The 14,991-nt window shown below is 40.5% G+C and overlaps 1 protein-coding gene across 1 annotated transcript; it reads left to right on the forward strand.

The window, feature by feature from the left end:
• Positions 1-10,603: 10,603 nt before the first annotated feature.
• alkal2a (ALK and LTK ligand 2a) lies at positions 10,604-11,902 on the forward strand (the record flags this gene model as incomplete). The annotated part of the gene is made up of 4 exons (XM_079180707.1): positions 10,604-10,895; positions 11,419-11,472; positions 11,648-11,728; positions 11,838-11,902. The coding sequence occupies 4 exons, from the start codon at positions 10,604-10,606 to the stop codon at positions 11,900-11,902; spliced, it is 492 nt and encodes a 163-aa protein (XP_079036833.1).
• Between the last annotated feature and the right edge of the window lie 3,089 nt (positions 11,903-14,991).

Below are 14,991 nucleotides of genomic sequence, written 5' to 3' on the forward strand. Positions count from 1 at the left end.
ACACAGCATGCTTTTCACAGAACTGCACAAGAAGGCCACACTAGCTAAAAGTGAAAGCCATATAGGTCCATCCTTCTATGTACCATACGGTTAAACACTGCACCACTCCGTTTACAAGTTATTGAGAACTGCATGTGTGTGTCCCAAGGGTTACCTAAACGCCCCAGCAAAGCACAGTGCCGCTCACACAGCTGTTACCGGAGATAAAGACATCTCTCGACCCGCAGAAGCGTAACTCCTACCCTGTTCGCACTGTTAGCACCGTTAGCTGCGAGCCGCCAGCTCAGACATCTCCTGGCATGTAGGGCAGCAACAAAAGTCTTCCACTCCCGTCTGTCCTGGGCGAGTCAATGGATGGTGCCCCATGAGTGGTTTAGGCTCTGCATCTCCTTCTCCACAGTTCTTCTCCATGCGTTTCTTGGTCGGCCTCTTTTTCTTTTCCCTTCTGGTGTCCAATGTAAGGTTGTTCTTGTAATATCAGCAGGGTCTTTTCTCAACACATGTCCTCCCCATCTCCATCTTCTTCTCATTAGGATGGTCTCTATGCATTCTTGTCGTACAGTTCTTCATTTTAAATGGTGTTTGGCCAGAAAATGTGAAGTATTCGTCTTAACTTCCAGGAAAGATGAGTGCTTGAATACAGACCTGCAGCGATAATGGCTATACGATAAAATGTAAGTATTCCATTTCAAGTCTAACACACCAATTGAAGAGATGGATATTGGATAGATTGATAGACATCTTCAGCAAACTCCTTCAACCCTTCATGTGAAAGAACATTATCATCAATGGATATAACTAATGCAGAGGACCGACCTCTGAAATCTAGTGAGTCATTATGGTAACACACAAGACTGAACCAAAATGACTCAACATCCCTTAATAATATTAGGGTGAGGAAACTGTGACAATGTATGTGTGTGTGAGTAAGAGAGGAAGCCAGACATTTGTTTTCTGGTGTGAAATGTATTTATTCAATCATTTGTAATTCAGCCGTGGCAATAATGTAGCTTTAACATTCATGCCAATAAGGCTTGTTTGAATTTAAATTAGAGAGAGAGAAGGGGGCGAGAGAGAGAGAGAGAGAGAGAGATGGAGAGAGAGCGAGAGAGAGAGAGCACTGGATGTATATCACATTGTCCAGTTTCCTGTTCAAGATGTTTCCTGAAACAATTTGCCACGGTTGTCTTTCAAACACAATTCAATTATTGCTTTGAGTTAAAACCAGCTGAACTGTAGTAGCGTGAACTCATTAAATTGCTGAAATTGTCTCGTTTACCGAGTCGTGGAAAATGACGGCGTATGTGTAATTTTAACTTCAGCTGCCGTTACTAAAGGAGACAGGCCCTGTACAGGCTTTATTTTTTCTCCACAGACCGCTTACTGATGTACAGATGCACTCAGCTGGTAGATATTACGTTTGAGTTGTGTAGAGCTGGATGCAAAAACACCTTTATAATATAGCATCTGGTAAGAATGTGTCTCATTTTCCGTGATTGATCGGTTTTTAATCTGTCTTAAATGCTTCTGCATTTACACTTGGCTTTTTTGTTATGCGATAGCAATCAGATCTGCCCATGGTACACAAAATGTGAAATTGGGTCTTAAATTTGTCTTCAAAATTGCTGACCTGAGGAAGAGTTTTTCCTTATATTACACTAACAAAACGGTCATTGAATACATGACAGGCTCCCGACAGAAATACTAGCATGTTTGATCACGACGTGTTCCTTCATGTCAGTGACTTTGACCAACAGGAGCACAGGGACACTCTTCCACGCACAAATGTAGCGCAGCGAAAGAGGAATGATGTTGTTGGCGCTGATATGAACTGTGGAACAGAGGACACAATTGTTTGTTCTTTCTTTTTTAGGATTTTCCAAACACAAGACAGCCAGTATTTGGCACACTGCGCCGGACATCTTTGTTTGTTTACATTCTTACATTCTACCTCCTTCTCAACGACATAATTCGCATCATGAAAAACAGCGAGCCTCAGTCTGTTGGGGACCAATGTGTAGTCATTGTCTCTCAGCCGAGTCACGGTGGACACAGCGACCATCGTCACAGACAAAAGTATTGTGTAGTGTGGCGAAACACTGACCAAATGAGCCGAGTTTGTGACTAACGTTCTTGCTCTCCATGCCCCAATAATGTCTGTAATAGCCCGAAGAGCACAGAGGTCTATAACATTAACAACAGCTGCACTTTATTTGAGTTTACCAGGGACAAGACTAGGTCTTACTGGCACAGTTTAATGAGTCACAATGGAATGAAACCATCGTTTAATGTTATTTTCACACCTGTGCTTTTTCTACTCCGAGTGCAGTATGGAAGCTTTTACATTTGTTATGTTTCTCCACTCATTCATTCAGGTTTTTACTTTCATTTGTGGCCTAGAGAAGTCAACATGAGTTGCTAATAATACTCCATATACTTCCTGTGGTACAGAGGAGCATTAACGAGGAAGACGGTCTGGCGGTCTGACGGTCTGGTCATGCTGGCTTGCAGTTGGTTCTCTTTTATCATGCATGGCTGCATGGAGAAAACTGTGCATTTACTGGTGTTCACAGCAATAGTCTGTCATACTACTTAACTAGGCTATACTCAGCCCCCCAATCCTTGTCAACGGACAATAAAAATATCAAATAATCTAAAAGAGGGGTGGACTCTATGCCAATGTCTACAGTCATTGCACACTGCACTAATACCAATTACACTGACAGCTAAAGTGTCCTGAGGAGTGAGCTAGTCCACTATGATGCAGAGGAAAGAATAGTATTTGGGTTTTTTTACGTTACATATTACGTTATGATGTTTGTGTATTTCCTTACTTGATTAGGTGAGATTCACTGAATGAGTTGCTTAAATTAAAGACAGTTATATTTGCAGGGCTTGAACTTAATTGCCCTTCCAATAGCACTGAGCGTGTGTTTATCTAGTTGCAGTGGAGTGAAAGGCAGCCAGATGGAGATTGTTGTGCTGACAAGTTGTGCTGACCAGAGCCCAGACACCATCAACTCTCAACCATAATAACGCAACACACACGTTGGTTTGTCTGAAGTTACAACGTGTTCAAGGACACTAAGCTTCCACTCTCACTCCAAAGGCTAATAACAAACATGTGGCTCTTAAAAAGATGAAACATATTTTACAAGTGTGGATGTTCTCCAACCAGGAGTAGTAGGGTGTGGTTTTCAATTCCTATTAGATTCAAATTGTTAAAAAAAAAAAAAAAAAAATTAATAAATAAATAGGGGTGATTGCTTTAATATGGATTTGTCTGTGTTCAGTTAATTAGTCTTTAGGGACAGCTCTTCTGCGTTTTAGAAATGACTTACACGAGACATTCTTTTCCTATTCTGCATCGAATTATGTTGTATTACTTGTCTGAGTACCCCAGACCTTTTCTAAAGCTGTCATATTTCAAATATTTTTGTTGAAGCAGCTGTAACAATTATAATATGAAAGGGGTTGCTCGTAGTGACAAACCCTGAGAGGATTATCACCTATGCAGTCCCCCTCAGCTTAGTGTTTTAGCCACAATAAGCTTGTTGTTGGGGTTTTCCGCCCCAGAAATGTACTGTCTTGGTTCACTCTCACCTCTATTATAGCTTTGTTTTTAACTGCAGCAAGCAGCTGTTTTGAGGCACTGAACACTGTCCAGTACCAAACAGCAGAAAGACACGGGTAGTGACTAGCTAATATAGCAGATCATTTAGCAGCTCAGCGGCATAATATTTTTTGAGGAGTTTAAGGTAAAAGAGAGCTAAAAGGAGAATGAATAATGAATTTATATTTGCCAGGTGGCCAGAAACAGTTTGAACGGCATTTCAACGGCAACTCGGTGGCAATGTAGCTGGCCACGCTTGGCTGTTTTGTTGCTTTGTTGCTTAGTTTAAACATACTGTGGCATTACTTTTTGTTTTAATAGCCAGTGATACTGTTAAGTACCAAGGTTTTAAATGCTTTAGTTATCAAGTAGCCCATTCATAAAAGAAGGAGTTACTAGATGACCTCTGTATAAATGTATGTCCCAACATAAAGTCCTATTAATCACCTTTTATAATACACTTGCATTGCAGTTGCATTGCAGAAACGATATATTTTTCTCCAGAGGCCGATGCTGCTTGCCTCCATTCTGCAGCGCTGGATGAGGAACACATTTCTTGTTGGCTCAGATTTAAGATTCTTCGCTTGATTGCAATTAAGTAAACATTAACTCATTTTTCATTTTGACAGTATAATTTCTTTTAAATCACAATTGTTGGCAGGTGCAAATTAAATTTGTTCAGAACCTTTAGACAACTTGGCATATCGTTTTATTCTCTGCTGTTCAACCTAGATGACCGTCCCTCATTACAACTCCTGGGTACATCCTGCATCTCTCTGGAAGATATTAATTAAGCACGGCATGCACATGCTTATGTCATAAAAAGATGACTGATGGCCTGCACATGTTCATGTCATAAAGAGATGACTGATCAGCCAACATTATTTGAAACACCTGTTGTGTCACTTGACTAAGCTGTGATATAAATATATGTTGATATCAAAGCCTACTGTCAGACAAGATAAACCATTTTGCCCCAAAAAGGCATATACCCAAACTCCTACCAATGCCATGTAGAACCCTAAAATATGGGCACAATAAGGATTGATTATATTTGGGCAACTATAGAATGAGAAGGGATTTGTGACATTAAAGCAATAGAAAGGGAATATGCATTGCCAAACATCCATCTCTCTAGATATCTGCAAGTAAGGAACTATATCACCACCATTTAAAAGGTGGCGGGAGCAACTCCACAGTGGAGCCCTGCAGGCAGATCTTCTTCACCAGCTGCTCCTGTGACCGGAGGCCAACACCAGCCACAGCACTAAAACAAGATAAAATTGTAAATCAGCACTATACTAAATCTACGAAAACACAAGAAGTAATACAATGTAAAATAAACAATGTAAGGTGAGCGGCAGGTTTGCTACATCAGATTAAAAAAAACAAAATTAACTTACAAAATGTCAATGAAGGAAATATTCTTACACTTTAACAGACAACCATACACCATCTGAATTCAAGTGTCTCTATTACTCCAAACTAAGACGAGCTTAATTGCCTTGTTAATTGTAAATCAAACTTTATTCAAACTGCACAGAAACAAAATAAACACATCTTGATATGTCTTTCCACTGTTCTAACAATCAGAAACTGGCTCTATGAGCTACTTTTTCCCGCTGTGTCTCTCTTTTGTGCCTGCTGAGCAGCTGCCCCGCTGCAGCATCTCATTGACGGATCTCACTCCTTCAGAGACAGATCATTCAATTAGAAATACACAATAGATTGCTCCAAATCCGCCCTGCTGTTCTTAACTTTTCCATTTCATCTTCATGATCCTGAAGGAGGTCTCCAGCACACTGTCCCAGTGAGGAGAAAAACTTTCACGCATAGTAACACACACACGGCTCGCTCTCTCGGGGTCCAAAAAACACTGCCCTCACTGCCCTCCCATTCATTACAGCAGAACGTTTCAGTTGGCATCGGATAGCAAATTGAGCAACAGATCCATCAGTTGGTGTTTGCTCTTGTCAGCTAAGATTCTGGAGGGTCCCTGCCGGCCATATCCTCCCCGCTGCAGCTGCAGCTTTGAGCGGCTTCTCTCTGGCTGAATATGGCTGAATATCAGAATCAGCCGAAACATTTCAAAATGTATACTCTATAAAAAATATCCTTGTCCAGAACATCTTCTGCTCTTATTTTGGGATGACATTTTTGCTGTTGGAAACGTAACACAAGCGAAGAGAACAAGGAAGTTATTGAATGTGTTTCTTGCTGTCAGACAGACTCTCCAGCTCTCTCTGACTTTAATTGTATCCGTAATAAAAGTTATTGGGGGAAATAACAGATCATGAAAAGGCAATTGTTTATAATAAATGAAGAAAGTTTGTTTGTGGTCCTTTTGTTGTTCAGACCAACAGTTAACATATTTAATAGTTAATATATTTAAACCAAAAGGTGAATCAGAAAACAAATCAAATATAAAACTTGAGTTAAATCTGTGGTCTGTCTTTACTCAGGAATGAAACTCCAGTGATGTTGAGGAAACTCATATCAGTACGATCAGCTGCAGAGTCCAATCAAATAACTGATGAACAATAAGGAGGCGTGTCGGACGTTATAAAAGTTCCTGGAAGACTGCTCTGGTGCATCCTTGCTCATGGCTCCTCAGAGATCCCCCCCTCGCTCCTAGTGAGGAAAAGACAAATAAGAGAATTGGGATGTAAGCACTGGAGCAGGAATGAAGCTGACACACCTGTGCCTTATGAGCCTCTTAATGGTTGAGGTGCTCTCCTCTTGATTGGCCAAATTGTGCCTGGGTCCTAGTGCCCCCCTGCTAGGAGTAAAACACCTTTAATAATTTGTTCAGTAATCCATTCAATTTCTTTTGAATTTGCAGATGAACACACATTTTAGTGCCTGTAGAGTACTTTAGATATTCAAATGACTGACTATCACTGACTATCGGCCGTAAGGGCTGAAAAACGTTTTTGTGTTCGCTATTGGTTGCTATACCCAGATAAAGAAAAAGAGCCCCATCATCAGAGGATGCAATGATAGGAGAGTGATAACAATCGAGGTACAGAAACTGAACCCCAAGTGGCTCCCGGGTCCACTACAGGAGCCCATTGCTCAGAATGGGTTAAATGCAGATGTGAAATTAAATGTGTGTACCTATATATGATGATTGTAATGACGTTTAACTTTTTTTAAGTTTTAAGTTGTTGGGGGTTTATTTTGCAGGACAATCAGAGCAGAGCTTTTTCAGGAGGGAGGCTTGAAGAAACAGGTGCAGAGCGTTTCAGACAGAGGGTGAATACAGGTGTATTCAAACATGTTTCAGTAAAACCCAAAATACAAGAATGAACCTGGAAATTAGCATATGTACTTTATAACAAAAACAAGGGCACCCTTACGCTATCAAATGCAGTTCCTTTTCTCTGCAGCTGCTTGCCAACTACACATATCATATATTTCCTTTACAGCTGTATCCAACTATGAACTCTGCTTCTTCACGGGTAATTACAATTTCCATATTCAATACTTGCAATTAACACCCAGCTGAAGTTATAGCAAGGTAAAAACCAACCATCTACGGAATGTCAGATGAGGGGAGATAAAGAAGCTGTGAATGATGAAATCAAGAATACATTAGGAGGCATGACAAATTTATTTTATCTATTAGGAGGATGTTCTATTCCAGAAACACATGGAGAGAAAGTCTGTAGCATAAATACCACGGGAAGGACAGTGATATGTCATTATTCATGCCTGTATTTAAAAAAAAAAGATGGAAGAGTACCAGTTTATAAGCTTGAACTTTACTGCGCATGTTAACCAAGCTTATTTTTGGAAAAACATAAATGCCTTTTCCAATGTCAGTTTAACTAATTGACCCTCAGAGTGAAAATAGTTCCAACATCCTTGATCACAGAAGCGTGTCCTTTGCTGTGGCCAACATCAGAGAAGGCCTCGCCTTTTGACAAAGTCTTGAGAACAAGTAATCCAGGAAAAAAGAGGTATGTTTATGGGAAGACAACCACATCCTCCTAAATTAATTAGAAAGTCTTGCAGAGGAAAATACAACTGCAACAGGAGAGGAAAGAGAATGACAAAGTCAGCATGTTGAAACCAGTGCCCACCACGTGTGAGGCTTACCACAGGAACATGACTCATGGACTTACACATATTGGATAATAGTTTCACATGTGACATGGTCATACAACTGCACGATCATAAACCACCTTGCATGCCTGTTCATAATTCCTGCTGCTGCGGATCTCCCACACATTGCAGCATCAGTCTAAGGAAGGAAGACAACCACTGGCCAGCATCGAAATGCATCGTGACACACTGCAATACTCACAATTGTAAAAAAAAATTAAAATGTATTAACTGGCCTTAAAAGCAGAACATATTTATTTATTTTTTCATTTTATTTTGTGGTGTTAATCGAGAATGTTGGTTTATTTAGCACAGTTATGTACTTTCGTTTTCCATCTTTGCAGAACAATGTCAAGAGCAGGACCCCTCCAAACCGCAGGCTAAGTGTTTGTTGTTATCTCAAGAGGTATGAGACAGTATACAAATGAACATTTGGAGGATGTTACTGTCATGTGCAGCAATTGCAGAATGGCGCCACCTGCTGAAGTTGTTTCCCTCCATTGCAGAATATTATGGAGAATATAAAGAAATATGTATTTATTATGTTATTCACTTGATAAATGAAATAGTTGCCATTTAAATGTGGTAGATGGTTAGATACACTTATAAGTGTGCATTTAAACGTATATTTCACAAATGATATAGGGTTAGTGGGCATTGCAGTCCAGCTCTAATGTTAATGGTAAAGATAAACTTTTTTATAGTAAAATAATATTCACTTTATAGTCCTCCGCGTGCATGTCAGAGGTCAGAGGTCAGTCATAAATGGGCTAAGAATCAGGATTGTCTGGTGGATGTATCTTCTCAAACCACTGCACCACCTGCTCCCAATCATTACACTGGTCTCGTGCTGCAAATAAACTGGATTAATCTGCAACCTCAAGGCAGATTTGCTCTCCATGCAAAGCAAGTCTATGACACAGCTGATCAATATTATTGGATATCGCATTACACCTCCAAGAAGTTGGATCGATTCTCTCTGATCTACAAAAAAAACAAGATAAATCATCCTGGTGTGAATCACCAGTGGAACCAAATATCCATAACTTTTGTCATCGTTTTGATCGATAACATTTGCCAGACTTGTGTTCCAACTAAGAAAACCTGTCTGTCATTATACCGGAATTTCTTCTGAGTTAACACAGAGAATAGACTCTTCGGAGAAGAGGTTCAGAGCTGGGTGACTCTGCGCGCTGTCCTTTCAGCACCAAGGTTTTACGCCCGGTCACAAGAGTTACTTTGCGGTGAAAAAAACAGAGGTTCTGTCCAAGTACTCATTATTGTTTGGAATTTTTGTTTTGATGAGGCAATATGTTACTCTTTTTGACTTGTGGCGCTGCATAAACTTTACTTTATTAGTTCTGAAACATGCAGATTTCCGTCAACGTACTAGAGTAGAATATTCAAGCTTCACTGGTCAGTTAGATTTGAAAGGGGGACGGAGGGGGGCATGGGAAACAATTGCACGCCCTGACTTGGAGAAAGCTGTACAAACTAATCTGAGGAGAAACCTTCTGTAGGCTAAACCTCCACTATGCTGTGTAGTCGTTTGTTCTGACCAGAAACAGTACAATAACTTTAGAAATCGTGCGTAATTCATTTTCAAAGAATCACCCTCAAACGGGGCGTAATTGTGTTTCAATTTCCATGATGGATGTAAAGTGCGCAATGGCTCCAAATGAAGTTATGAGAATCACATTAATATGAGAGCGTTTCCACTGAGATGTGCTGGGCTAATTGGAAATTTCATTGGAAGTATTAGTCGGAAAAACGCTTCCTGTAACTGCATATCGCACAAATAAATAGAGTAACCGAAAGGAGGGGGGCGCAGAGAACTTCACACGGCGTTCAAGTGATGGTCAGTCGACTCAAGTGGACTTTCTGCTTCAGGAGTGCCAATAATGCGTATTATTATTATCACAGACACGGCGGAGTAACCCACAAGGGACAGGTCACCGCGTCTACGAAACGGAGATAAAAGGTGAGCTGATCCTCTACTTCAGCGAGGACGCACACCGGACTTGGAGCACCGGATCATTTGGCTGCTTGTCCACTCTCTCCCTAAAGTCGGCCTGGAGGGGATGACCACAGATGCTCGGCGAATACTCATACGACTTCGGACGCTTTGATTTTTCCCACAGAAGAACAGGCACATATTTTTTGGAGCGGTAAAAGCAAGGACCTAAAGTTGCGCACAGTTCTATATGTCCATGTTTGGACGCACGGAACGTAATCACGCAGTTTAAAAAGGCTGTATCGGCCCAAAGGTAATTGCATTTTTATTATCCCTTCACTTAGGCATATTTATTTGATCAAATATAAGCAATATTGTGTTATATAACGTATTGCTGCTCTTGCTCGTGTGGTCTTTTGTATTTGTAATTTGTTCTTAACTGTCTTTTGTAAAAAGAAAAAAATCTCGAAATTGCTAAATAAATAAAACACTTAAGCCACAATACTATGAACTTGTAGCCTACTTCTATTGGTTTATGGCCAGAATAGCATTCAGGTTATTACTTCATAAACGATTTTAAATAATGTATCGCAAAATTGTCTGAACTACAATACTTTGATATGAAGAATAGGCAATGATGCGGGATTTGTGACACAAAAGTTAAATAGAAGATAGTTTAGAGACGGATTAATGTGGAACAAAGTCAAGACAATTTCTTTAAATGGGACTCCTTGTGATGTATAGGCCTATGTACTTGACAAAGTATTCCAACTGTGATACTCCTTTGCCATGTTCCCAGCGGGTGCAATGTGAACCTGACATCATCTTGACATTCATGCATCGATTTTTCTTGCAGGTCTACAGTTCAACTTTTCCCCCAGAGGCGATTGGAGAAGTAGTTCACTTTTGTCTCTCTCTCCACGGGAGCTATGAGCGGACTACGTAAGCACGTCACTATGGGACTGGTGCTACTGATGTGCACGCTGACCGGTCACTGCGGCGAGAGCGCGCCCTCGGGAGCCCCATCGTCTGCTACTGCAGCCGGCAGGGAGGCTCAGCAGGACTTGAGGCGGATAAGAGAGATCGTGAGACACGTGGAGCAGAGCCGGGGTCGCCACAGCGCGAACAGGGAAGCCCCGTCAACATCACGGACGAGGAGCTCTCTGGTGGAAGCAAAGGATTTAAACAAATTGAAAACAGACAGAGGCGATGAGGTTGTCGGTGAGTGACTTGTCGTCTGGGCGGGACCCTAATGTTGGATTACAAGAGGATGCTGTAGCCTCTAATGAAGAATGTAGCCTACTGGAATAATATTAATCAGCACAATCATTAGGCCTAGACTGATGGAACTAACACGAGATCAAGTTAAATGGTTGCTGCACCACATTTTTCTAACTTACCTTAAGTGCTATCTAGCAATGCAGATATTTGGTTGGAGGCAGAAATCTCAAAATCTGGAAAGAAATTAAACAAAAAGTGTCTGCATGGCTAGATACCAGTGAGAAAATATGCTTTTCACTCGTAATGATTTCCTGTTTATTTGTTTTTGTTGGCCTCTCACTGGATATCAAAGTTTACCCATGCATGTTTTAATTGACAAAATCACCCCAGTTCTAGATGATGGGATTGATGCCTTCCAGTAAATTAATTGTAGTCTTTTTTTTTTTTTTTAAAGAGGCAAATGTATGTGCTATTTAAAGGCAGCTAACCTAAAACTTCTTTCCCATCTTCTCTCTTTCCGCAGTTGTATTCCCCAGAGATCTCAGAAAGAAGGAGAAATTCCTAAAACATTTAACAGGTGAGGGCACTTCTGTGTCATGTTATGCAAGAAACAGAGCAGGAAGGATGCATTGAAAGAAAAAAATACAAGAAAAGTGAATGATAGCCTTACATACTGTATCGGCTATAAAACATAATGCAGGTGACCGTATAGTGCTGGAAATGTTCTCACAGCCTGCTGTCTTCCTTTCCAGGTCCGCTTTACTTCAGTCCCAAGTGCAGGAAGCATGTGTACAGACTCTACCACCACACCAGAGACTGCACAACACCCGATTGTAAGCTCTTACACACAGAGGAATGTCTCTCTTTGTCAGTCCAATGTCATCACTGTGTGAAAAGCATCCACTCATACGCAGGTCTCTCCTTTTAATCTTCTCTTCTCAGACTTCAAAAGATGTGCTCGGCTTCTCACAAGACTAGCTGGCAGCCCACAGTGCGCAGGGGGGTAGCACACACAAGGTACTGTAACATACTCTCCTCTAAATCAAACATGCTTTATGCTGTTTAGGGTTAAAGATAAGATACAGAGGACATATGGTTGAAGGGATGTTGTGTTACACCTGTTAGATATAGCCAGAGTATCATTTTCAAAAGATATATGTGACAAGTTGGAAGTGGTGGAAGAAGTATTCGGGTCATCTAGTGTAAATAGCAATGCAACAATGTAAAAATGCTGCTACAAGTAAAAGTCCTTCCTTGTAGTAAAAGTAAAAGTATCATTATCTAAATATACTCAAAGGATCCAAAGCGAAAGTACTCAATGCAGAACAATTCCCACTGTAGGTGTTAATTATTAAACTTTAAAAATATATTTTTTTTGGGTCATTTACATGATTTTGGGGTCACTTTTTGTACTTCATTTGAGTATTTCCATTTAATGAATGTATATGTATACCTCTTCTCCACTATATTTCTGGGGGAAATATTTTTAGTTGCTTTGCTGATTACTATTTTTTTATACTAAACACGAACACTTTACAAAAATTTGGCATCGCTTGAAATAACAATAGTCCAATAATATGATAGTTCAAAAGGGGCCATTCTACACTACTTGTAATGGAGTATTTTTACATTGTGGCATTGCTGCTTTAAGACAGAAACCTGTGCAGGTACGGTCTTACAGTTCACTTGCATGTCCATGGTGATATGCGTGCTGTGTCGATACACACATGCCTCAGCAGCAGCACAGTGACAGTTTCGTGATTAATTGCGATTCTTTTTGGCAAGCAAATATTTTGTTACGGGCTGCCCAGTTGGAGACGGTGCTGAATTTCACTTCCTCTTCATTACAGGTTGAACGCAAACAAGTCCTCCACAAGACAGAAAACTTGGGGAAAAGTGCCTTGGGACAGTGAGAGGGAAGCCTAAAATACTCGGAGCAGCCCTGATTGACATTAGGCACAGTATCGCCCATCAGTGAGGTCTGCTCTGCTACCGCGTGGATTAATGCCTCCCACCACTCTGGCTGCGCCTCGATGGATGTCCGTCACCGCGAGGGAGGCAATCAGCCAACAAAACCAGATCAAGATAAAGACGGTGAAACTGAGGAGTGGAGAACGAAAGAAAGAAACAAGTGGCTGAGAGAAACAAACATGGGGCCTATTTTACTGCTGGCATCCAAAAAGATGTTGCGAAAACCAAAAAAAAGGGATTCCATATTTTTTATTTTCTTAATTTCTTTCGGAAGAGAGCAAAATCCAAATGTAAGATATATTTTATATGACTTGCTTTCCTGCGATTGGTTTGGTCCGTATGAGTGCTGTGGGTTGAGCCCATCCCTTCTACTGCTGCACTACCCATTATGCAGACAATAAGCTCTCACAAACCCCGGGCATCAGTCACGGCATAGTTTCACCCACTTGTGCTCACACTGAGAAAGAACTGTGATTAAATTATTAATTGCATTGACATTTCTCTGTGTCTTTGCGAGAAAAGTGGCGGTTGTAATGGCAGCCCTCCTGTGGATCGAAAAACTATATTTATATATTTGAGTTGTCATAAGGTTTCCCTGTACAGACTATAGGCCATATGAAACAAGAGAAATATGTACATACTGTAAAGCATAGGAGGAATCCACCTATCTACCATAAATTAAAGTGACTGCATTCATGAAATGGCTGTTAAATACACATATAAATTATAAGATTGGTACAAATATGAGTTGTCCTTGTCTTCTGGTGCAGTGTTTTCTATACTTCCCTTCTTGAAATGTGGAATGTTCCCTGATTGACCACATGACTGGACCGAGTCCTGCGACTACAGTGAACTTCACGCTGCAGATCAGCAACGATAAAAACATTCTTACGAGGAAAAAAGTTCATTTTAAAAGGGCCGGTTCAACAAATTACAAAACAACTTATTATCTCCCTTGACTGGTGAAATAACGTTTTTATTGTTATTTAAAATACGTACAATGTTACCCCGTTTTTCCTTTTAAAATACATTTTAAAAACAATTAATCTATACACTCCTAAGACTTCACACTAAACATTTTTCACTGCCACTACTTTCTACTCCAAAAGTATGAACATTGTTCACTGTGTAACCTGATTATCCAGGGTAATGTCTGGAACATAAGCCCCTGTGAATACGTAAACTAGTCTTTAGGTTGTTTTATGTATAAAAAGGGTACGTAACATGCTAATTAGTGAGCTTTAGAGGTGTCGGTAGGTGGATATTCTACCATCAGACAGACCCAGGCTACTCGTTTCTCCCTACTTTCAGGTATTGATCATCTCTTGCAAGAAACTCCCTGCAAGAAAGCACATTTCCCAAACTGTCAAACTATTCCTTTAACTGAACTTGGACACTATTATTTGCTTGAACGCAGTGGATTTGTACAGGTTGTTAATTCTGAAATATTAACTCCTAGCAGTGCTTGTGTTATCAGGCATTAGGGAACAATGTTTGGCAAAAGTGCCTTATTTCAGTGCTGAATAAAGCAGATTGGACGATATCGTGTCCAAAATTCTAGGAAGCACTTTTCGACTCACCCAGACCAGAAGACAGATACATCTGCTGTTTTTCAAATCTTAATCTCTGATTCGCATGCAAGCTCCTTCACAGTTGACGCCCTGCTTGACAAGTAAACCGCCCTAAAACTAAATTCTTTTACGATTGGAAACCCTCCAGTTGGTTCAACGAACCTTTGAGTCCCCACATGTTTATTGATATGCAGCCCTTTCTTAATGTTCACTCACTATGGTGAAACCACAACTCTACCGCATGCAGATGAATCGCACCGTAGGGTAATTTGTATTGGCGCTGATGAGTCCTCCCTCATGGGATTACCACCATCTAACAAGTAGCCGGTGGTGATTGGCGCACAGCAGGATAACTTTTGAGCATATCAGAAGGACAAGTCAAGGGAAAAGCGTGGGAACAGATTGAGTTTTCTTATATCCGTAATAATATATCATGTTAATAGTTCAGATAAAAAGGGAGCTGTAATACCAAAAAGGCAGTGCAAAGAAAATAACCTAACCATCAGGCGTCCAACAACATATCCAGAAAGATTTAGGCTGGCATTACCTTTGAC

This window comes from Pholis gunnellus, assembly GCF_910591455.1.
Source record: "Pholis gunnellus genome assembly, chromosome: 19".
NCBI classification, from domain to species: Eukaryota; Metazoa; Chordata; class Actinopteri; order Perciformes; family Pholidae; genus Pholis; species Pholis gunnellus.